Consider the following 23,682-nt stretch of genomic DNA (forward strand, 5'->3'; position numbering starts at 1 on the left):
GCAATTGACAGCTGTGGCCCAATTTCTTTGACAGTGCTTTTGTTACCATGCGTCTTGGGTCATTTATTTAGGTCAAAATCAGCAGGTTGTTTAGTCTGTCCACATTCATACATCTGAAGTTCTTTGGAGTGAATGTGTGACTATGCTCTTTCCCACTGTGAGTTTCCTGGTAATTGTATTTGTAGTTATACATTTGTTTAGGCCTTCTTTCACAAATATCTGGAGTTAGGTCCTTTTGCTCAACTTGAAAACTCTATACTAGAAAAAATAATAATAAATAGAATTTTCTTTGGGATTTCTGTGTGCATTTGCGAGGACCACTGTATACATGTCTGAGGGACATCAAAGGCTGGTGTTAGGCAGGCCTGGGAAGTGAGGAACCTGTAAAATCTAGCACCAGCCTCAAGGCTCCTAAGATCATCCAGTTGCCTCTCATTGGCACATGACCGTTTGGGCCAGCGACTCTCAGGAACTGGAGAACTCACATCAATACCAAGACACATGACTAGGAAAGGATGCCCCCAGATGCCCAAATGGGAAAATCAGTTTGACTCCTCTGAACTAACTACAAGGGCCTCAGTGTGGCTCATACTTGGCTGTTTCTCCACCAGAAAGCATTCCAGCAATCAGGGCACACTGTTGTTTGGGCTGGGGTTGCCTAATTCAACCGTATAATCATTGGGGTGTCCCCATTCATCAGGAACTCATAGCCTTAAAGAAAGAAGAGTTTATATCCTTCTGCTCTATAGTCAGATTTTATATAATCCAGTTTGAAAAGTTCAATACAACAAAAATTATTGCCTGACTCTGAAATCTCCATCTGTTTCCCTTGCCTTCTAAAAGGCTCTCTCTGCCCCCATGCCCATCTAGTTCTCCCTTGCTCTAAAGCAATCCATGACAGTTGTTAGCTTCTGCGCATTAATTGCCTCCAGAACAACCTCCCCAGGACTTTACTTAATTTCAAACTCAGTAAAACTGTTTAAAAGCCCTTGTAGACTGTAATTCTTCTTTCCTGCTACTCTATCCTTTTTAGAAAAAATTTTAAAATAGTAATAGTATAGGAGTTGAAGCTCTAAGGCAATGTAAAAATATATTTAAATTCCAAATTGAAGAAAGCATTATGACGCATACCTCTGACACAGGAGAAAGTGATGAGCACTGATAAACTATAATAACAAATGGGTTATAGGTGTTTCTTCCACTTTCTCTGTAATGCTTTCCAGCAGCTACTTTGAAAGCCCAGAGGTAGACAGGGTTGCTAGGGGAGCATAAAGCCTGGGGGAAAGGAATCAGAACACATCTTAAGTTTTCTTCTAGGACTCAAATTCTACGATTACAACCTTTGAAAGATGACTTCAAGGAAGCCTAAAAGAATTAGAGTAATTAAGCAGAATGATTTGAGGCTAAACCTAAGGGAGACCTTTCAGCAGTAAAGGATTATTAAATGTTGGAATTTGTTACACTAAAGGATGACATGTAATTTATCTTGTAGACCAGTGGTTCTCAAACTTGAACAGGGATCAGAATCACTTGCTGGCCTTGTTAAAACCCAGCTACTGTGACCCAGCCCCAGAGTCTCTTACTCTACAGGTGAGATCCAAGAATTTACATTTCTAAGTTTCCAGATGTTGCTGCTGCTCGTCTGTACACCACACTTGTAGAACCACTGTTCTAGAACCTTGTCGCTCGAAGTGTGGCCCAATGACAAGCAGGGTCAGTATCACCAGGGACCTTATTAGAAATGCAGATCTCAGGTCCCACCCAAGACTACTGAATTCGAAAATTTATTTTTAAAAGATCCCCCGGTGATTCGTATGCACAATAAAATTTGAGAAGTGCTGCCCTGGGAGGTTCCTAACATTAGGAGGAGGCTGTGGAACATAACCACTACCCAAGTTGATTCCCATGGTTCTACAACTCTGCCAATAAGGCTTTGTTAGCAAATTTAATTTAGAAGCATCATCTCAAAATTTCCATTCCTTGCCTAAGATAGAATAATCCACCTTCCTCAGTTATACTCTAGCAAATGTTGCTGAGGTCACTTGGCTAAGGAGCATCTATAACTAACTTAAAAAGCTCATTTGGCCTGAGTTACTAATGAAAATAGAGGTGATCACAAAACCAATTGATTAATCTTTGAACCACGAAAAGGAAGTAAGTCTTTGAACCCAGCTAGAGAGTTCCATCTTGCTGTGAATAATTAGATTTCTAACATGAATAAACCAAAGAGCCGCGGCCCTCATCTTTGTCTTGAGCTAACTGGGGGTCAGAGTTGATTTCACAACCTCAAGAAGGACTTATGTTATGCAAGGAAAAGTGATATGAACTTATTCCTACCCTCCAAGTCACCCCTGAGCAAAATTGTCTGACCTGGTTCCCAGCACTTTGCCATACTTAGTCAGCCTTAGGCACAACTGCAGCCCCACCAGCCCTGCCTGAGACCTGTTTCCAAACCCGCCAAGCATTTGCTGAAGACAGTTTAAATGAAGTCACATGCGTACACTGCCAGCACATGGCAGCTGCTATTAAACATTAGCTCCCAACCCAATCCCCTGAAACAAACTAATATTTGGACTTTGAGTGGAGTCTTTTGAAGACAGAGTCTTCAGAACTCTGGTTCATCGGTTAGGTAGAATTCCAAATACTAGGTTAGGCAATGAAGTGAGGGCTTTCTCATAGGGTGACTCTGCATCTTACCTCTCAGCTCACACTGGGGAGGCAACAAGGCCAGGCCTGTAAGCTAGATCTCTTTAGGTCGTGCTAACTCATCCTGTTCGGCGCATGCCCCAAACAGGACGCATATTACTGAAAGTCTCTCTGAAGGGTTCTCCTGAGTTCAGATCTTTGGCTTGACTACAAAGAGTCTGAGAGCCAACGTTTCCATGACGTACTTGCAGGCGAGTTTGTTTAGAGTGCATCATGAGAAACCAAATGGGGAGCAGGATGCTGTGGTGGGGACGCTGCAGCAAAGCCTGGGCATTCGCCAGCTGAGAACTGCCAGACTGGAAAGGGGTCTTTCCCAGGTCATGGCTCTGAGCCACGCATCCTCCCACTCCCCTACAGGCCACCTAAAGTAGAGTCAGCTATGGTGCTAAGACATCTTGCCTCCTTCTCCGAGTGGGTCCTGGCTCCCAGGAGCAGTGTGGGTAAAGCCCTGCTTATATTGTGGCCTCTCAGGCCAAATTCCAGGATAGACATACTCGTATCTCACAGGCAACATTTGCAAAAGTGGCAGTTAATGGCACTGCCAGGGAGCAACAAGAATCTTCTGGTGTCAGGAGCCTGCTTGCTCAGCAGGGTAAACCCCTGGGTTCTCAGTGCACAAGCCCCACTGAATCGGGGACTGCCTGCATGTGGCCAAGCAAAGAATGGTGTCTGTCACTGAGAAACCACAGCTCCCAGCAGCTCGGCTGTCACCAGTGACCGTGGGAACGTGAGAGCAGGAAGGCCATGAGCTGCAACCCTTAGCCAGGGTTGCACACCACATGTCTTCACTGGCCCTGATGTCTGACGCCCTCTTTTCCCAATGGGCTGAAGAAAGAGACATGCAACCAAGCAGGGAGGCAAGTACAGCTGGAGTTCATTAATGGCAACCCGGGATCCACATGGAAAGACGCCAGCCTTCCCCCTTTGCTATTGGCTGACCCGGTAGGGCCATCTGGAGCACAGAACCTGGCATCAAACCTCTATGGAAAGTTTGCCTAAAACCTCAAAATAAATGTTTTTCCTCAATGAGCAACTCAACCTTTCTTGCTCACACGCATCGTAATGTGGTTTTAGCAGTATGCAAATTGGGGGGAGAGGGTTAGGAAGAAGTCTGCCCACATGACAAGTTATAAAAGTAAGCTTAGGACACGATCTTCTCCCAAAATTATGAAAAATGGAGCTGTAGGGACATTGATTCAGAGGGTCAGAGTATGCAAACATTTGGGTTTCATTACTACTACAGAAAAGTTCATTTCAGATTCAGCCCTTGTATCCAATGAGGGTAGAGACATTGCAGCTGTTGTTGATATGGGAGGATGGACTCTTGACCACTAAAGAACTTGCTTTGTTCTAAGTGGCCTACAAATACACATTGTATTCTCATAACAGCCCTTAGGCCAGCACTATCAACCTCATTGTACAAATAAGGAAACTGAGGCAGAGAAAACTCACCCAAGACTCCATGGTAGTTACCAGCAGGGCTGTGATTTGAACCCAGAGAATATGCCTCCCTAGTCCATGATCTTAAGCACTATGCCATACTCCCACCCCATATAGCTTCTCCAGACTTTCCAAACCAAGCCTGACAAATATGAGTGTATTTATGGGAGAATATGAAAATGAGACGTGCTGAAAATCTGGGTATAAATGTCAGGAAACCCAAAAAGACTTGGAAGCAGAATTCTGTTCCCATTGAATGTGGGTGTGGGGGTGAGAGGGGTGGAGGGAGTGTTCAGTGCAACTCTCCTTGACACTCAAAGTGTGGTCCCTGGACCAGCGGTGTCTGAGTGACCTAGAGACTTGTTAGAAATGCAAATTCTTAGGCTTCATCCCAGACCTGCTGCTGAATAAGAATCTGCAGGTTAACAAGATCCCAGGGGATTCAAGTGTACATAGTCTGAGAAGGGGCAATGGTTTTACTTACTCACCACCTGTACCATCTGATGCTAAAGCTGTCCCTGAATTTTTCTAATAGTCACCCATAGTTATCCCAGAATGCCAGATTCGCCTTCAAACTGAACACTCTCCTGCCTTTGTAGTGAAGTTGAGTGGGAAGTATTCAAAAGCCTACCTTGCCCCCAATCTCACCCCTACCCCAGCCTCTTTCTCCTCTGTAACTCTCCACAGCCCCAGTCCAGTCCCTCTTTTACGTTAAAAAACATTGTCTCTTCCAGAAGCCCTCAAGCTCTGGTCTTCCATTCCCAATTTCCAATCCCAGCTAGCCTACTTACCAATCCTCATGGCCCCTTTACACCATCTCAACAAGTGATCTTCCAGACTAAGTTCAAAATGTGCTCCATCGCCAAAAAAAAAAAAAAAAAAAAAAAAACACCACTTAAATTACCAGCTGTTACAATTTCAAATCCCTCAACTTCCCACTGCTCAGCCCTCAATCCCACGGGAAGGAGGGAACTTCCTTTTATTGATCCTAAACCCCCTGCCATGTTTCATTGCTGCAGCCAGTGGCAAAGGTGGGCTGGAAGGAGCCCGCCGGTCCAGGTGGGAGCCTCCTTTAAAGGTATGTTTGCTCTGTAGTCCCAATTCAATCACTTAATCTGTCTAGACTTTGGTTTCTTAAACTATGAAATTGTCTGAGATGGTGTGGCCCCTCCCTCAGAACCTGCGCGGGGCGGGGCGCCTGGGCGGGGCCTGAGGGTGGGCGTGCCTAACAAGCTCCCACGGATGCTGACGCTGCCGGTTGGGGACCATATTTTGGGAGCCACTGTACTAACGGATCTGTCAGACCTCCTCCAGCCTTAAAATTATATTTTGCCAATTCAATCAAATAAATATTCTTTGGCATTATCGCAGAACTGACAAAGAACAAGAGAAACTTCACCTGTTGCTCTTCCACATAAATCGAATTGTTTCTCATATTTTCATTTCTTTCCCCCCAACTGGATTGCCAGTTCTTATTCACCTTACATAGTTCATATACCATCCTTAAGAATGCTAAACGTTCAGGAGGCAATTAATACATTTTTTTTAAATGGAATTACTCAGTAAGCCTAAGGTTTCTACACAAAAGACATCCAGAATACAAAGCAGGATGAAGCCCTATGAAGAGCACTGTCAGAGTCACTCAGCTGGACAACCTTGGCTGCCCTGCCAGGAGGGTAAATAATCAAAAACCAAACTCCTCTCTCCTCCCCTCCTACGTTCAGCCTAGCAACCCATTGTCTTCCTAAATTTTCCTAAATTAATAATGTAAGCAGAACTGCTTTGATACCTTCTGGGTAAAGAATTAAAATAAACATGATCATTTCAGACTACCATTACTTGCTCCTTATCTAGTTGGGACATTTCTCCCCTTTGTGTTGTTTTTTGTTTCTTGGCTTTAAGGTTTAAAATATACAGTGTCTGCTGCCATCTGGTGGTCATTTCTAATAGATTCAGGCCATGAAATAGATACTATACCTGCCGCCCCCTACCCCCCACCCCTCCATGTTCTAACGTTTCTTTTCTTAGATCCCGGGATAAAGCATGAGTCTAGATTAAGATTCCTGGATAACTGAATTTTCAAGAAAGTGCTCGATCTGTCACTTAAAATTCTGAGCTGAAGCAAATAGTGTGGTCACAATTATGAGCTGGAGCTGGATTCAGGCTAAATACTCATCCTGGTATTTAATAGCTCTGTGACATTTGTCCATTAGTGAACTTCTCTTAAGCTTAACTTCCTGTTCTGTGAACTGTGGACGTAGATGGTACCATCTTTGTGAGGATTCAACAGGATAATGCATATAAGTGCTTGAAACAATGCCTGGCCCTTAGCAATAAATCCTTGATATATGTCCTTGGTTGATGGTGAAAATGATGAGAGTGAAGATGATGATGTAAATCAGTTGTTCTCAACTCCAGACCAATGAAGTCAGAATGCCCAGATACCCAAGTCCATTCTCCAGAGATTCTGATTTCATTGGTCCCAGAGTAGGAGGGTGGGTAGAGGCAGGTAGTTGGCTAACAGGGCATCAAGATATTCTTAAAATTCCCCCAAGTGATCCTAATAAAACTACTGCAGTAAATGAGCCACAGAAAAGCCATGTGCTCATTTGCAGATCACTGCAGATCCGGTATCATCCAATCAGTCAACAGCATTTTGGAATATTTGCTGTGGACAGAGAACAAGTGGGGCGTGAGAAAAAAAGTCACCATGGTCCCAGCTCCATTTATGACAGCCCAGATGGGAGAATGACGTGGCAGAGGGCAGGTGGTGTCATGAAGAGTTTGACATTATGGCCCGGGAAGGAGAGTTCTTAGTGTGTGGGCCTCACAGCTACTCAGAGAGAGGTGAGGGACCACAGGAGAAAAAGTTTGGTTTTCGGGGCTAGTTATGTGAAGAGGAGGGTGGTAGCAAGAGATGAACTGTCCCCTTCCCCACCTTGTCCCTGCCACTGCTACCACACAGGCACAGACAGACATGGGCACAGCTCGGCTGAGATACAAACAGGAGGCCTGGTTCAGTTGCCCAGTATGACCAGTGTTGCTTCAGCAATGCACCCAACTCCCATGCATTTGCTTTAATAGAAATGTAGTACAATAACTGATTTTTTTCATTTATTTTTTAGGATCTTAGGGTATTGTAGCATCCTTGCCTTCTAGCATTGCATTTTCTTTAGGTGGCTAAAAACTTTTGCTTAGGTTGTACTAGCACTAGCAGTAGGAATAGCAGCAGGCATGTGTACTGAGCCCCTGTGTGCTGGGTACTTGGAGTGGCTGAATGATAGGCTAATGCATGCCCACCAACCAGAGATGACCACACCTAACATACTAAGGGACTTCCTTCCAGTCACATGTGTACATGTATGTGTACACCCCCGTTATAAAAAGACATTGATAGAGTCAATAGAAAGATGGTGAGGTTGATATTCATAAATATCCATGACATATTAAGTTTAAGAAAACAACTAGCACAATAACATGAACTATATAATCAATTTATCTTTTTTAAACTAAACACATATATATTATACGTGTAAATAAGTATAAAATATTTGGAAGGATGCTGTTAAGTAGTGACTCCCTCCGGGAAGAGAGGAAATATTATTAGAGATCACATAGGGGATGAAAATGAAGTTTCACCTCTACTCTATGTACTTCTGGAATGTTTGAATTTTTGCAATGAGCATATAAGAGCGCTATAATTTTTTAAATGTTAAGAACAGTCATCAGGACCCTAATAAATGGATTCATATGCTGCCCATGTCTATGTACAAATGTAAGTAATAAGCATGAACATTAGGTCTGGTTGCACCTATGTATGTATAGTAGGTATGTGTGTATAGTATGTAGTATGTGTGGTGTGTATGAACACTTGTCATACTGCTGTCTGTAAGAGCATGTAGGTATACATAGAATATACATTTATAGTAAAAGTATACACACATACACATAAAATTACTTTTGGCTTATATGTTACTAAATTCTATGAAAATACATAAAATCTTCTATTGAAATAGCAGATTTTACCTTGGAACTCCTAAAACATTTTACATACAATAAAAGGTACTTGCTGACATTGATCCACTGTTTTATTTTGTCTTTCTCATCTCCCACTAAAACAGCAGATACATAAATGTCATGTAACCAGGAACTATTCAACCAAAGCATATTCTGTTCTGAAAAGTCTTTGGGGAGAAAATAATTAAGCTGGCATTTTATTTATTACACCACACTATGACCTTTAGGTAGACTTAGGAACAAATCCCAAATTCTGAGCTCTAAACCCTCACACAATATATTTCTTCAACTACTGTAGTTTCTGATTTGGCAAAAACTCTTTGCTTTGCATTTTAGTTGGCTTATGCTAAATTAAATTTGAATGCATTTTTTAAAAAAGTATAAGGAGAGAATTTCTGTGCGTTGGCCTATGGCCCACTAATTTAAATCCATATTCAGTACAACACTGTTCCAATGTGACAAGAGAATTACAATAATCCTTATTGAATTATGTACATTTAATGGATGAACTTTATGGTATGTAAATTCTCTCACTAAAGCTGTTAAAAATATTTTGTTTAAAGTTCATCTTAAAAAGGAGCAATTTATAATCTCTATAAACAACTAAAGGGTGTTTTTCTGACTGATGGCTCCTTCATTTCTAGTAACATAGGGAAGTGCCAGATTACAGAGGAAGGAACAGGGTCACAGGGTGCTGCAGTGGGATCTTGCCCCTGTCACTCCCTGGAACCACATGGGACCCATCTCACCCAGGCTGCACAAACTTTGCTCTTCCCACAGGAGGACTACAACCAGCTGAGGCCTCTCTCCTACCCCAACACTGATGTGTTTTTGATCTGCTTCTCTGTCGTCAACCCTGCCTCTTACCACAATGTCCAGGAGGAATGGGTCCCGGAGCTGAAGGACTGCATGCCTCACGTGCCTTACATCCTCATAGGGACCCAGGTTCACAGGGGTGGAGGGGGGGTGGGGGGGGGCGGGATAGAGGGGTGGCATAAGAGGGAAGACCCTTTAGGTATCTCTTGAACCTCCTATTCTACCAGACACTGCAGAAGAGTATCTCAGATATATCAATCCTATGAACAGCCATTCTTAAGATCTGCGTGATTTAGCCACAGCTGAAAAGACAGTAGAGCTATTTGATGTGAAGGAGGAAGTTCTGATAATGATCTTTAAAAATGACTCTCTCGGCTTTTTATTTTTAAATAACAAAATAATTTTTTGAAATAGACACCCTTCTCCAGCCCTGAGCCAGAGGAATGAGGCAGGGATGTCAATTACACCTATTACCCAATAATTTTTACGTGATTGTTTGAAAGTCACCAAATAGGTATGAATGTCAAAATGACCCCAGAAATCAGGATGGCCCCATTATGACAGGAACTCTTTAGTAATGTTCCTGAAGAAGGAAGACAGAAATTTTCTCTATTCCCTTTAAGCCCCTCGGGCTTCCAGATCTTAGAAAAAAACTAGCGAGACATACCAGATAAACAAACCTGTGATTGTAAAAGCCGTTAAAAGTGTTTTGAAAGCTAATAAAGTTAAATAGTTTTAATTTCCAACAGTAACTGCACGAAGGTGTTAAACATTGTTCCAACTTTTTATAGTTTTAAATAGGTTTTATTCTTTGCTATGTTAAACCCAACTACTATCCCAGAGACATAGAAATGAATAATACTGAAGAGTTTTATTGTTATGTTTCATATTCTGTTGTTTTCTAGTTCTCATTTTACATTCTATTTAACAAAGAGAAGTTAAAAATACAACATAAAAGAAAGAAAAATATTTCCTAGAGAAGATATGGACATATCATTAACACATCCATAAATCAGAATACAGTTACTGCTTCTGCTCTGAAAGTTGATTGTTTTTTTTGTTTGTTTAAATGAAGTCTTTTGCCTTAATTCCAGGTGATAATGTTTGACTATATTGATGAGCCCTGATCCCTGCTGCCAAAATATGTGACAGGATATGCAAACATCTCTGTGATTCGAGCCTAATGTATAATAGATGGGCACTAAGTTGAACAATTAAGGCCAAAAACAAAAACAACAACAACAAAAAAAAACTACACAAATTAGTAAAGCTGCACAATGTGCTTATAAATGGGACCCTAATATATGAATACGTTGGTTTTTCTTTAAAACACAAGCCTGTATATGCCCATGTTCATACCCATTCATATATGCATGGGTTCCCACACACAATCAGATTTTAAAGCAACTAAAGTATTAATTAAATTATAAAACCTAATTCAAACAGACATGCTATTTTCAAAATAGTTCAACCTTTGACAACATTAATGCTTATTCCTTGAGCAAACCCTTTGGAAATTCCTCTTTAGGACTTGCCTTCAGAGCCTGCAGCACATTCAGTAAAATATCCTCATAGGTGGCAAATCTTAACCCCGGCGGATTTGGTTTGGAAAAGCCAAAATTATCTATTTTTATAGGAAATAAACTATTAAAAATGAGTAATGTAATTTAGGATCAAAAGAGCATTGCTGTAAGGTAGTAAGACATTATCTTGTACGTCCTACCAGAGGGCTCTAGAAATAAATAGAAAATTTCAAAAAACATCTGAGACAGCCACAGAATCATTGGAGTAAGCCCTCCGCTCCCAGGGTAATGGCTCTGAACGAGAAAGTACAAGGAAAGCCTGATGTATATGTTTCCAAAGAAATCACTTTAATATCTACACATAATATGGGCCTGTGTCTGAGCTTCCTTAAAGAAAATTTGGCAGCTTCATAGATGTCTGGGGGGAGGGAGGGAGTCTCTATTACGTCAGTTTAAAATACCTGATAATGCCTGAAAAAAATACATGAGTTTAATCACATGTGTGTTTTTTGCCAGATTGATCTCCGCGATGACCCGAAAACCTTGGCACGTTTGCTGTATATGAAAGAAAAACCTCTCACTTACGAACATGGTGTGAAGCTTGCAAAAGCGGTACAGTCAGATTTGAATTTAATTTTAAATGTATACTGAGCGATGAGTTTGGATGTGTGCTTTGGAATGGGTGAGCTATGTCTGCTTTTGCTTAAAAGTGCAATGTGTTCAGAATCTTCTCTCCGCTTTACAGCCTACCCTCTGTTCCAGTCGGGCCAGAAGGGACCATTTGATTAGCGTTCTTGTCAGCCAGCATTATCTGTTTTTCATTAGGAAAGAAACTTGGTGAATTCGAACATCTGGGACACTTAGCATTTGATTTAGCAATCCCTAGAACATCCACTTGCCATATTTAGTATGAATAAAGAGAGTCATTAGGTATGTATTTGTAAATCTCACTGCTTATAATAGGTATAACTCATTTAAATGACCCCATAAAAGGCATTTTGTGATTTTCTTGGGAGAAACTTGGGTTAGCATCTGACAGGGTTATATTTGTTCAGTATTTCTCACCATATAATCCATAGCCATTTAGAGAGGCTGGCTTATGTCACAAACAGCTTCTAGAAGAGCAACATAGTCCAAAAGGTAACTAGTTGGAGAATCCAAGTTACAGATAATAGCAACTTGTTCACAGCTGGAATTGTTTTCACAGAGTTTTCTTCATGCTTGAGAGCTTAACATGAATAGTGATTTTTAGGGGAGAAATACTTTAGAAAGTATTTGCCAGACATCAAATCTTTGTCTCCCGATTACCACCAAGATGTGTGCAAAAGCAGCCACTAAAACAGACACAGAGGATGAAGTACTTTATGCAAGAGAAGGCTTATAAATCATATTTTCATAATCCGAATCCACCCACTTGTTGATTTAATCACAAATCCATCGACACAGGCCAGAGGTTTCAAAAATTTCTTTTACCTTCTAAAGGAACTAACCTTGCAAATTACAAGGCCCACACACCCTTTCAAACTGATCAAGAATATTAACCACAAATTCCTCATTAACAAAAACATACACATTCCTCTTATTAAAACTTTCTTATAGATTCCCAAACTATGATACACTTGAATAGAAATGAATTCAATAAAATCATATTTCTGTGGATGAAATACATGAGAACATCTCACAAATACTCTGAACACTTCCTACTTCTGTGAATAGTAATGTCAGAACCACTGGTACGAGTCATTCATGGAGTTCTTAGGATGTTATGCACTTTACAAGCTCTGTCTCATTTCAGCCTCATGATAAGCTTCCTAATAAGTAGACAGTGTTTGTCTCATCTTACAGAGGAGGAAACAGAGTCTTAGGGAGATAAACATTTTATTCACACAGCTGATAATAACACAAACAATTCTAATCCAGCCCTGTGCACATCACCCCTGTGTACCTGACCATTGTGGAAACTGTCTCCTCCAATCCTTTATTTTTCCTCCTGTAAAATGGGTACATGTCTATAGTCTCTTCTAGCTCTTCCTCAAACACCCAGCTTAAATGATCTCACTAAGGTGCATAAATATATACCTCCATAAATAATTGTAGGTGATTCCCAGGTACACATTTTTCACAAACAGGAGGTCCCAGAGGCTCAGCAGCAGCTTTTCACAGGAGCGTGGTTTCTGTGTCACTTGCTTCTGGCTGATCTCCCACCATCCTCTTGTCAGCATCATAGCCTGCCTTCTCATTTGGGAGGTTGTTTTTTCCCTCTGCAAAGAAGTCCTTCCAAAGCCTCCCATCTCATTTCATACTTATTTTAGGAACAATGGCTGAGTTCACCACTTTGTTGCTTTTTGCCAGTTTCTCCTAGCAACTGCTCTCAGATGCGGAGAGAATCATGTTTAGCTTACAAAAATCCAATTTAGAAGAAAACCAAGCAAGAGTTTAACTTGTTTCATCACAATTCGTATAATTATAGAGATGCTTTAAGTTTCTCTGCTCCCTGACTTTCCTGTCAAGTAGTTTATAATAACAGCTGGCATTTATGGAGTGTTTGCAGTGTGCTAGGCTTGATGCCAAGTGCTTTACATGCTTTGTCTTAATTAATCCTCACAGCAACCCCCTGAAGTGTGTATATTATTATCTCCACTTTCTTAGAGGAAACTGAGGTTCAGAGAGGTTAAAATCACGCTGCTAGCAAGTGGCCGAGCTGAGATATGAAAGTGGGCTTTAACCACCAAACTCTTGTAGCCCCTCCTATAATCTGAAAAGAAACCCTTAGTTTGGAGCTTCTTCTTTTACATGTTGAAGTCCATATTTTAATGTGCATCATCTCCCCATAACTTAAACATTTCTCATGTTCAGATTTTTCATACCCAATTCCTTTTGTGCAGTACTTTTCTATTTCCAAAGCATTTTTCATCTATCATCTATTTTTGGCCTCAAAGGGCATTTTATTTTTAAAGGACATCTTCATATCAGACCTACCGTGTTTCCCCAAAAATAAGACCTAGCCAGACCATCATTTTTTGGTCTAATGCATTTTTTGGAGCAAAAATTAATATGACTCGGTATATTATATTATATATTATATTATATTATATTATTGCATTAATATAATAATATAGTAAAATAAGACCGGGTCTTATATTAATTTTTGCTCCAAAAGACACATTAGACCTGACGGTCCGGCTAAGTCTTATTTTCGGGGAAACATGATATTTATAATTCTTTACATTCCAAAGTCAACCACATTTACACAAATAATTTGTATCAATTTATAATATTCATTGTCATCCCTTTACTTGTTTGATCCTCCCTCTTCTTTTCATCATTGTGGTTTTCTAATCTTCAGCCTACCTTTCCCACTCTTTGCTCATTTGTGTATGTCCATATTGCTAGTAGATTTATTCAACAATTGATTGAACACCCAATGTGTGCCAGGAGTTATGCTACACTTTAGCTCTAAGATTATAATTCTTCGTGTACTCTCTTTCTCAATTCCATCTGATACAACCTAAACATGATTTCCTAAGTTCAGATTTCCTAAGGTATTTCTTGATGAAACACTTAACCATTTTTCCTTTTTCAGTTTTGGGGTTCTTTTGCCCTCTTATGCCATCTTCTTCCCCCTGTGCCTTATTTATTGTTGTTCTCACTCTTGTCTTTAGCACCTGTTTCTTGACGGGTTTATAAGAGGTCCCAGTGGGGTTTAACATCGCAAAATTGCTACCAAAATCCTGTTATCAATGTTTAACCATGTTAATCAATTTTAGTCTTTAACACCCTCCTCCTGACTTCAAAAGGCACCGATACTCTCCTTGTTTTGTATGCTAACCATGTCTTCTTTCTCGCATGATTATGAAAACCTGTCACTTCAGCACTGAGGCCTGTGTTACAAAGAGGAGGGAGCGACAGGATGCTTGTTGGCTAGAAGATAAATACAGCAACATGTGTGTGCAAAATACTGACGTAGCAGAGAGGGGGGAGTAACAGAGTGACGGACACATTCAAGGGAGAAAGATTCAGAAAAAATTTCTTGGAGCCGTTGACATCTGAGCCAGGTTTGCAGAATAAGGATATTTGTCGGGTAGACAAGAATTCCAAGTAGGGAGACTGGTACATGCAAAGGTATTTTTAATGTGATTCCATGGCCAACATTGAACAATTTGGAAACTTTAGATAAATATACACATTTCTGGCTTCTAAAAAGAAAAATCAGAAGGTCTGGCGACACTAGCCAGCATTTCTGCATCAACTGCAACTTTTAAACAGTCTTTTAGACAAGATATGTACCCCTCAGTTTGCCACAATCCCGCTACTCTGTGTTAACCTACACTCAAGCAATGTGCTTGCATTATCCAGCCTTGAGTTGGCAATCTCTGCTTTATAGTCTTTAAAAATTCAACAGCAAATACATCTAGCTTAGAAACGCTTTTCCTCTTTCAGCAATTCGATCGTAATGCTGATTTGTGGAGATGGAATTTCTCTCACAAGCCATTCGGTTCTTTTTTCTTTTCTTGGCTCTCATGTTGCCCTTGCTGTGTACCTTTCCTAATTCTTAAATAATAAAGAACTTCCCTGCTATTAGTCCTACTTTAGAGACCGGCTTACCCTCTTTATTCCACAAACCTCTTCTCTCCATTTATAGAACATGCCTTGCTTTTCTTTCCCTTCTTCTCTCATCGCCCTCACTAAGTCTGTAACGACTTTGTTCATTACTTTTGCTCTTCCAGCTACATTTCTTCACATCTGCTAGACAGCCCAAAAGGGGGTTAAGACTCTGGCTCCGGAGACAAATTCAAATCTCTGCTGTTTTCTTAGTTATGTGGCCTTAGGGAGGTTACTTAACCTCTCTGGGATCGGTTTTCTGAGCTGCAAATGATGATGGTGATAGACTTACCTCACAAAGTTCTTGTAACATTTTAATGAGCTAATGTCCCATGAGGTCTAGCTCAGCAAACGATTGTTGTTAAATCTGTGTGCCCTCCCAGCCATGTCTACAGTGGGGAAGACCTCTTTGCTTCTATTCCTTCTGGTTACACTCTATTTTATTCTATACATGTCCCACCTCTACGAGGACAACCCGGAAGAAGTACTAGGTTTTCTTCCACTTGATTAGTCTTTGTATGTTTGTTTGCTTGTTTGTTAATTTCTTCTTGTCAGACTCCTGTATATTCTCTACACCTCTGATAAATTTCTCAGCTTGGGACAATAAATATTAGCTAGTATAAAGTTATTAGAAAAGTGTTCTTTCAGTTTACATTCCTCAATCTCTATTTTTTTTCTTGAAAATAAATCATTTTGGTAAAATATGTTCCAGATTGCTAACATGTGTATCTAAACAGGGATCTATAAATCCTGAGCGCTTACAGACTGGTTCTAAATCTTTGGCTGTATAGGTCACTTTGCTCCAAGCAGCAGAGGAAGTTGCTGCTATAAGAAAAGCCGTATTTCCTTGAGACAGTTTTCCATTTCACATCTTTGAGGGCACAAATGGGTTTGTTTGTTTGTTTGTTTGTTTGTTTGTATTTTTAGCAATCCTTCCATCATGGCTGTGCCTGTTCCCGGCGCCAGGATGAATTGTTCCCTGTGACCCTCACAGCACTTGGTACATGGTGAATAATACACACCTCATAACTGTGTTCTGTTTCTCACGCATATTTCCCAAATCACACCCAAAATCTGTTTGCTACTTTTCCTGGAACAATGAGTACAAACGAATGTTATATTAACCTAGTTAGACAATAATTCCTTGATCTACTGTTGCATTACATTCAGAAACAACTGAATTGGGAAAGACAAGTTTGGGCTCCTCCTGCACCATGGAAAGGCAAACTCTGACACGCTGTCAGCAGCACTCTGCAGGGAGGACAAGGAGAGAGTGTACTGGCCCATCCTGCAAGACCAGACGGCCCAGAACCCACCTATAAGCCAAGCTCAGCCCAGTTCTCTTGTAGTTTTCAGAACTAACTGAGCCTTGTGATTATTAGTGGAGAGGTATTCCAGATAGCATGAACCCACAGTATTTTCCAGGTAAATTTTTCAGGGTGACTGACAAAAGCTGGCACATTACAAGCAGTCATTCAATTACACATTCATTAGAGTAGTGTGTTTTTCTCATGTGTTCATAGCAAGCATTGGACACAATTCCAAAATATAACAGATGACATTTCATGACATTATTAGGAAAATTTTCTCTATCTTTTTATTCCTCTCTTGTATCCAACTTTTTAAAATTATGTATATGAAAAAAGTCATATTCTAATCCAAAGGTCAAGCTGTAGTCAAAATGAAAGTCATAAAATAGATTTTCAACATCTAATATCTTTTCTTTGGGTGTTTTCCTTTGGCTCATGCAGTAACAATTCTTTACAACAACAAAAAAAATGCATACTATCTGGACCCAACCAGAACAATTTTATTTCATGCTTAGTTTTTATATATCTGGGCTTTCAAATGCATGGGTAACCTCATTTCATTAATTGTCTACTTGACCAGCTTCTTGCAGAGTTGAGTGATAAGGGTCATGGAACAAGGAAAAGCACGCACATTAAGAGACCCAGTTCTGGGTCTAGCTCTTTCACTTTCTGTTTGGATGCTAAATAATTTGTTTTACCTTCTGGGGCTGTCCCCATTCTATTCTAAGCTAAACCACAGCAAGTTTATTTAGTCCGCACATTCCAAACTGGCTGGCTGCTGCCAAAGAGATCCCACACCAGTGTTTTGCTTGGCCCACAGAATATTTGAAAAATTGGTAAATATAAACTAGAAATCAAAATGTCCAACTCCTCTGGAAAAATACAAAGCTGGGCAACAATGAACCAACATTCCTGAATGGCAAGAATTGTCTAAAGCTGAGTAAGCCTGCCGGCTCTAGAGGTAGTGTGCACTTCACCGCCTACCACAATCCCTCCCTCTCCCTACTATCTGGCACCAGCACTGCTTTACACGTTGGCATAACTACTAGCCCTCATAAGCATGTGGTTTTGCTACCCTGATTCAGTCATTTATCTGCTGTGGTTTCCAGGAGCTCATCATCCAGTCTCCCTCTTCTAAATCGCTTTAATTATTCAAAGTTATTCTAATAATGTGAAGCATATAATAGAAGCATTTCTTCAGATGTCTTTAATATTAAAAGGCCCACATCAAACTGTTGGCTCATACTGAGTTTGTGAACAATTAAAACCCCAGGTTTCCCTCTCATGACTTATGAAGTTGACTGCCAAACATGGTCTGCTCTGATGAGAAACTATCGTTCTGGCCTGAATTTCTATATTTCTCATAGGGATTTTGTGATTATTGACAATACCATAGTATGAACTATACCACATATGAAATCATCAAAAGCTTTGAAATAAAGCCCTAAGCAAGCACAAAATATTTTATCATTTAAATATGCATAAACTGTATACTGACAAGGAAGGGGTCTCTGTCAATAAATGCATTTTATGATTTTTAGTTTTATATGCTTTGGGGGTTTTTAGCTGCTTAAAAATGTCTTAAAATATCTTAAAACCGAATAATAACACCGATTGGCTATTACCTTGCTGAGAGATACCTTATCAGAAGTGCATTTTATTCAAGAATGACCTATAAAACCTATCACCCACTCTCTTTCTATAGGCTTTATCAACTAAGCTGACACTTTGCCTTACTACATCCAGAGGAGCTAGGTAGATTTCACTTGTACCGGATTTACATTCTGCATACAAAGTAGAGGGTACTAAAAACAACATCACGTAGCCCTGTTGTTCACAAAATATATTTAAATATATCAATGCTTTTGAATCATCCCTTAATTTTCGTATTTTTATGTTCTTTTATTAGGAAGAAGTGGTTATGAATCACTTTCAAAATTTATTGCTTATCGAAAGTGATCCACACCATTTATTGTTAATATCAGAAAGTGAAAAATATATATAGATATATTTTTTTTTAATCAGGATAGCAGATGCAAACTGCAATGCAACAAACAGAAAACAACGTAATCTAAACCACCCCCAGGCTGTCTGTGGAACAAGAAGCCACAGGTCTGGGCGGGCAGAGGGCTGACACCACTGTGCTTTTCTCTCTGTTTTCCCTCTCACGCCTTTATCTCTTTTGTGTTTAAGATCGGAGCACAGTGCTACTTGGAATGCTCCGCGCTGACTCAGAAAGGTCTCAAAGCAGTGTTTGATGAAGCAATCCTCACCATTTTCCACCCTAAGAAAAAGAAGAAATGCTGCTCCGAGTGTCACAGCTGCTGTTCAATTATCTGAGGTGGCTTGAAACCCACCTCCACCCCCTCTAAGGGTGAGAATGGCAGCCAACCTCTGCGACTAAGCTCAAGCCAATCAGGAGGGCATGACCAGAGAGGAAAGCCCTTCACACAGAGGCTTCTTCTCCACCCTGTGAGCCCCCCAGCACAGCACACTAGCCAGCCAGCTGCCACGTCCTCCCGACCAGCCAGAAGCGTCCACGTTGCACACTCTACAAGAATGCTGAGCCCGGGTTTCAGCCAGTGCCACTGCTGACCACGTTGGAAACAAAGTCAAAGCCATCTTGCATCTCCCCCATCTCATGAACGTGAAGCTCATAGGAAACCATTGCAGTTTCCTATCCATTGTACTGGTGGCCTTACTTGATGTCTTTTACAAAACATGGGAATACAGTACTAACCTCTTTTTCTGAATCTGCTATTCTACCTATGTGTCTTACATTCATTCATTTGTATTGTTTTAAGAAATTTACTAATTTACCAGTTTACTCAGGCCTTACAAATCCATACCAAATTAGCCTAAAGACAGAGTATTTTACATTCATTTCTATTTTCAGCAAGTTTCTACCAAAGCTGTTAGAACCAACATGTACCTCTGAATGCCTGACTATAAGAAGATACAAGAACAGGTTAAAGCTTTTGGAAATATTCAGAGCCATGATTTTTGAAGCTGGTTGAAAGAAAACACCACCTGCATTGTTGCAGGTCCACATTTTTGCCAAAGATTTGCCCTGGAAATGCTTACATGAATAAGTAGCCTTATTTTTTCCGTATTATATCGTCATGGCAAATTACAAATGAACTGTGTTTTAAAAAAGTAGTATTTCTGCTTTTCAATCGGATTGGTTGGGGAAAAAATATGGCAGACCTATCGTTTAAAATATTCTTTCTTCAGCAAAGTGAACTTCCCTACTCCTTCCCTCCCCCATTGCATGCCCTTTTTCTCCCTTGATTTCACACTTTCTCCATGCCCAATAATGACCTAATCTAAAAGAAGAGTCTGGCCTTGGGGCATGAAAAAGCAAGTGCTTAAAAGTTCCCAAAAGTTAAGCAAAGTGCCTCAATTTTCCTCTTGCTTCAACTGAAAGTACAGTTGTCCCCCTTATCTGTGGTTTCCCTTTCTATGGTTTTAGTTAACCACGGTCAACTACAGTCTGAATATATTAAAAGGAAAATTCTAGAAACAAACAATTCATAAGTTTTCAATTTTGCGCCATTCTGAGTATCATGATGAAATCTTGTGCCATCCAGCTCCGTCCCACCTTGGTCGTGAATCGTCCTTTGTCCACTGTATCCATGCTGTATACGTTACCTTCCCATTAATCACTTAGTAGCTGTCTCAGTTATCAGATCAATTGTCATGATATTGCAGAGCTTGTGTTCAAGTTACCCTTATTTTACTTAATAATGGCTCCAAAGTGCAAGAGTAGTGACATTGGCAATTCAAATATGCCAAAGAAAAACTGTAAAGAGCTTCCTTTAAGTAAAAAGGTATGTGTGTATAGAAAAAAAACATAGTATATAGGATTTGGTACTATCCGTGGTTTCAGGCATCCACTGGGGTCTTGGAACTCCCCCCATAGATAAGGGGGGACTGCTATACTTCTCAGCTTGCCCCCATGGAAGCTCCCATTTTATTTAAATGACATTTTCCAAGTAGAACTGGTACCAAAATATTGCTTCTCCCTAATTCCCATACTTATTGTCCCAAACATGCATTTAGGGACTAGATCTGTGAGTACCAAGCTCTGGATCCATTTATCCCCTGCTTTCTAAAATTATGTGCTGCATAGAACAGGGACTTTGGCCTTGGGGAAGTAAAAGCCCCTAGTAAGGTTCTGCGTCCTTTCTGTATGACTCTTCCAAACATCCAGGGATTCTTTTATCACAGACTGAGTTACTTCCTAGCTTTTAATTAGAGACTATGAAGGCTTCTAATTAGTCATATTTGCTTACAATTATCCTAGAAACATCCAGGTAGGCACTTTATTTTTTATTTCAATTGCATAAGCAAAGTGCCTCTTTGCAGCATGAAATTACACCAATTTTAGTTTAAGAATTTCCAGATTCACACTCCTTCTGTTGGAAAAATCTAGTCTTTCTAGTCTCTTCTGCTCCTGGAGGAAGCACATAAAAACAGAAGAATATGGTGTGAGTCCTTTCTGTTAAGACCTTCCATGATTACCCCCTCAGTATTTTGGATTTTATTTGTTTTCTTTTAAGAATTTCTGAAATGTGTTTTCCCTTCTTCCTCATTTTAAATTCTATTTCCCTTCTCCCCCACCTAGTTGCTAAACATCCTCTTAAACACACACACACACACACACACACACACACACACACACACACCAACCTAAAAGAAAAACGGAAGTTTTGTAAGTCAAAGCTTGACGAGAAAACAGGATTTTCTGCCTTTGTAAATGTAAATCAACCATGTATAAACTATAACTCTGCAGAGGTTATGAATTCATCCTTTACAAACAATAATGAGCATTTTAGCCCTGTAATAAATGAAGTGCTGTTAGCCAGTTTTGTTACATTATTGCATGGTTACATCTTGCTAAAGGGCCATTCCTCACTTCTCATTGATGTGGATGAAAAATAGAGCAGTATGTTTGCTCGACCAAGGAGAATTTTCCAGATGTGTACACTCAATAGGCAAATGGTTCCCCAGGCCATCACCTCCCTAGTGGGCCAAGGGATTAATTTGTTCACAGTGGGAAGATCACTCTCTTTCCTGGAACCAGAACCTGGAGAGAGACTGTTCGTGTGTGGGTGGGGCACAGGCTCCTAGAGGTCTTATTGTGTAAAATAATGAAAAACAAAGCAACCTAAATGAGTTAATATCATTCTCCCAAATTAATCGTGCATTCCCTATTTCATGGCAAGACGCAGTTCATTTCACTAAAAAGTATTTTCTGCCATAAGATCGAATACAATTACATCCTGAAACCAAAGATAAGAAGAAATATAGAAATCTGAAGAAGAGTCCTTTAATGGTCTACACCATTTTCAAAAGTCAAGAAGGGATAGCCGATCTCCATTTGAAGGTAGAGTCTTAACTTTTCAAAGCTAGAGGAGGCCTCCGAAACTACAGTCGAATCCCCTCAGTGTACAGATGAGGAAACTTAAGCCCAGATGAGTTAAAGAAGATGTTTTGTGACAGAGCTTTGACAGATGTCAGTTTTTCTGCTTCCTACCCAGTGCCCTTCAACTCAGTACTGTATTCATTATCACACATATTCAGTTGAACTTTTAGAGGTGCATTTCTAGCCTAGTATCTGTTTTCCTATAAATTCTAGACACACTTCACACACATGACTCAGACCACTATAAATAAGATAATCTATCAAACTAGTAATAACCTAGAGATAAGAATTTGATCTACATATGACATGGCTGGAATCCACAGTATACAATGTAATATAATCCCACTCTAATTGCACAGTATAAGGAAACATAATCCCAATCTAATGGTTCAATCAAATAACTAGTCTGACAGATGTTTTTTCAGTCAGATGTTTGGTTGGTTGTTAGAATTAATGGACTATCCGGGCTATTTTGTAAACACAAAAGTACTAATACACAAGTCAAAGCCAAGTCAACAGTAAGAAATCCAGGCTGATTTCTGCCAAGAAAAGTTGTACTCAAAGAAAGAACAGTTACTGAATGCAGTAACTAAAGCAACCCTAAACCAGGAAGCTCTAAACTGAGAAATCAAAAAATAAGTCATACATATATCACAAGAAGGGAGTTTGGGTCCTGAGACTTCAATAGCAATATGTCTGATCATGATATGCAAAGAACCATTTGGAAGGTTCTGGTCCATAAGGGCCAGATGAAGTGGATATAACCATACACAATTTTCATAGGCCCACCAAGAAGGAAATTAAAACTTAAATGGAGAAAATAGAAAGAGTTAAACCCAGAATTTGAAGCCAAAACATGTCATTGTTTAGAGTTCTTGTGAGCAATAACCTCACAACGTGGAGAGTCTTCAAAAAGAAATATTTGACTTGAGGTAAGCCTTTAACGATGTATCATTTTCATAAAGGGTAATTCATCCGTGAGACCAAAGCAATGGAAGATTAGAAATGGAGCTTTTGCTTTAAAGGAGTGTTTGACACCATGCAGGAGATGATTATCTAACCATGCATGTCTTTGGTTTTAAATCTTCCCGTTTTTAGAGGCCGGGATGCAAAATGTGCATCTCTTACAACAGAGAAAACCACAACTCACCAGCTCTTCTATTAAGAGTCACTGAGTAGGCTGCCCAAGAACAAACCAAGACACTCAACAAAATATTTTCATTTCAAGGACTATTAGTAACAGAAAAGAAAAGGTCAGGGAAATCGAGTTTCTTACAAAGGAAGTCAGGTACTTTTTAAAAGGAAACATTTAGAGAATGGAGAGAAAACTAAAAGCAAACACAAGACAAAAACACAAAGCTGACAACTCTCCCAGAAAATTGCTGTTCTGCCTGGTCTCTAGAGGCATAGGGAAAAAAGGACTGTTAACATGAAAAACATTCCTTATTTCTAGCTATCTAAGCAGGGTCAGCCAACAGGCTTAATTGTGTGATAATCCTAGATAATTCCACTTCATGATTCATGAAAAATGGATGAAATGCTGGACCTGCTCTTTGGGTCTTTGGGGGGTGGGGAGGCATTCTTTAATAGCAATTTGGGTCATCACCCTCGCGTTTTCTCTGTTAATATGAAACAAGTAGCCAAGGGAAACTTACCGAGAAATGTGAGTGAATTAATTATTTCGAAAGTTCCTTGAGAATGAACATGACTTAAAACCTGACAGGGATGCGTTTGGGATATCTGTAAAGACAGTCACTTGTATGAATGATATTTAATCATCGTCAGTGACATATCTCTAAGTAAAAAGATTGCATTTGAAATGCATGACAGCAGTGCTCGC

General features: G+C 40.0%; 1 protein-coding gene across 2 annotated transcripts in view; it reads left to right on the top strand.

The window, feature by feature from the left end:
* Window positions 1–23,682, top strand: part of RHOJ (ras homolog family member J) — an 85,947-nt gene that overhangs the window by 58,744 nt on the left and 3,521 nt on the right. The window contains exons 3-5 of one of the 2 annotated variants that reach the window (XM_081047259.1): window positions 8,944–9,108; window positions 11,019–11,114; window positions 18,608–18,788. In XM_081047259.1, the coding sequence (XP_080903385.1) occupies window positions 8,944–9,108; window positions 11,019–11,114; window positions 18,608–18,754 (408 nt within the window). In that variant the 3' untranslated portion in view covers window positions 18,755–18,788. Of the gene's footprint in view, window positions 1–8,943; window positions 9,109–11,018; window positions 11,115–18,607; window positions 21,281–23,682 lie in introns of those variants that run through there. The other variant, XM_081047258.1, reaches the window with a different exon arrangement.

The sequence above is a fragment of the Rhinolophus hipposideros genome, assembly GCF_964194185.1.
Source record: "Rhinolophus hipposideros genome assembly, chromosome: 5".
Lineage (NCBI taxonomy): Eukaryota > Metazoa > Chordata > Mammalia > Chiroptera > Rhinolophidae > Rhinolophus > Rhinolophus hipposideros.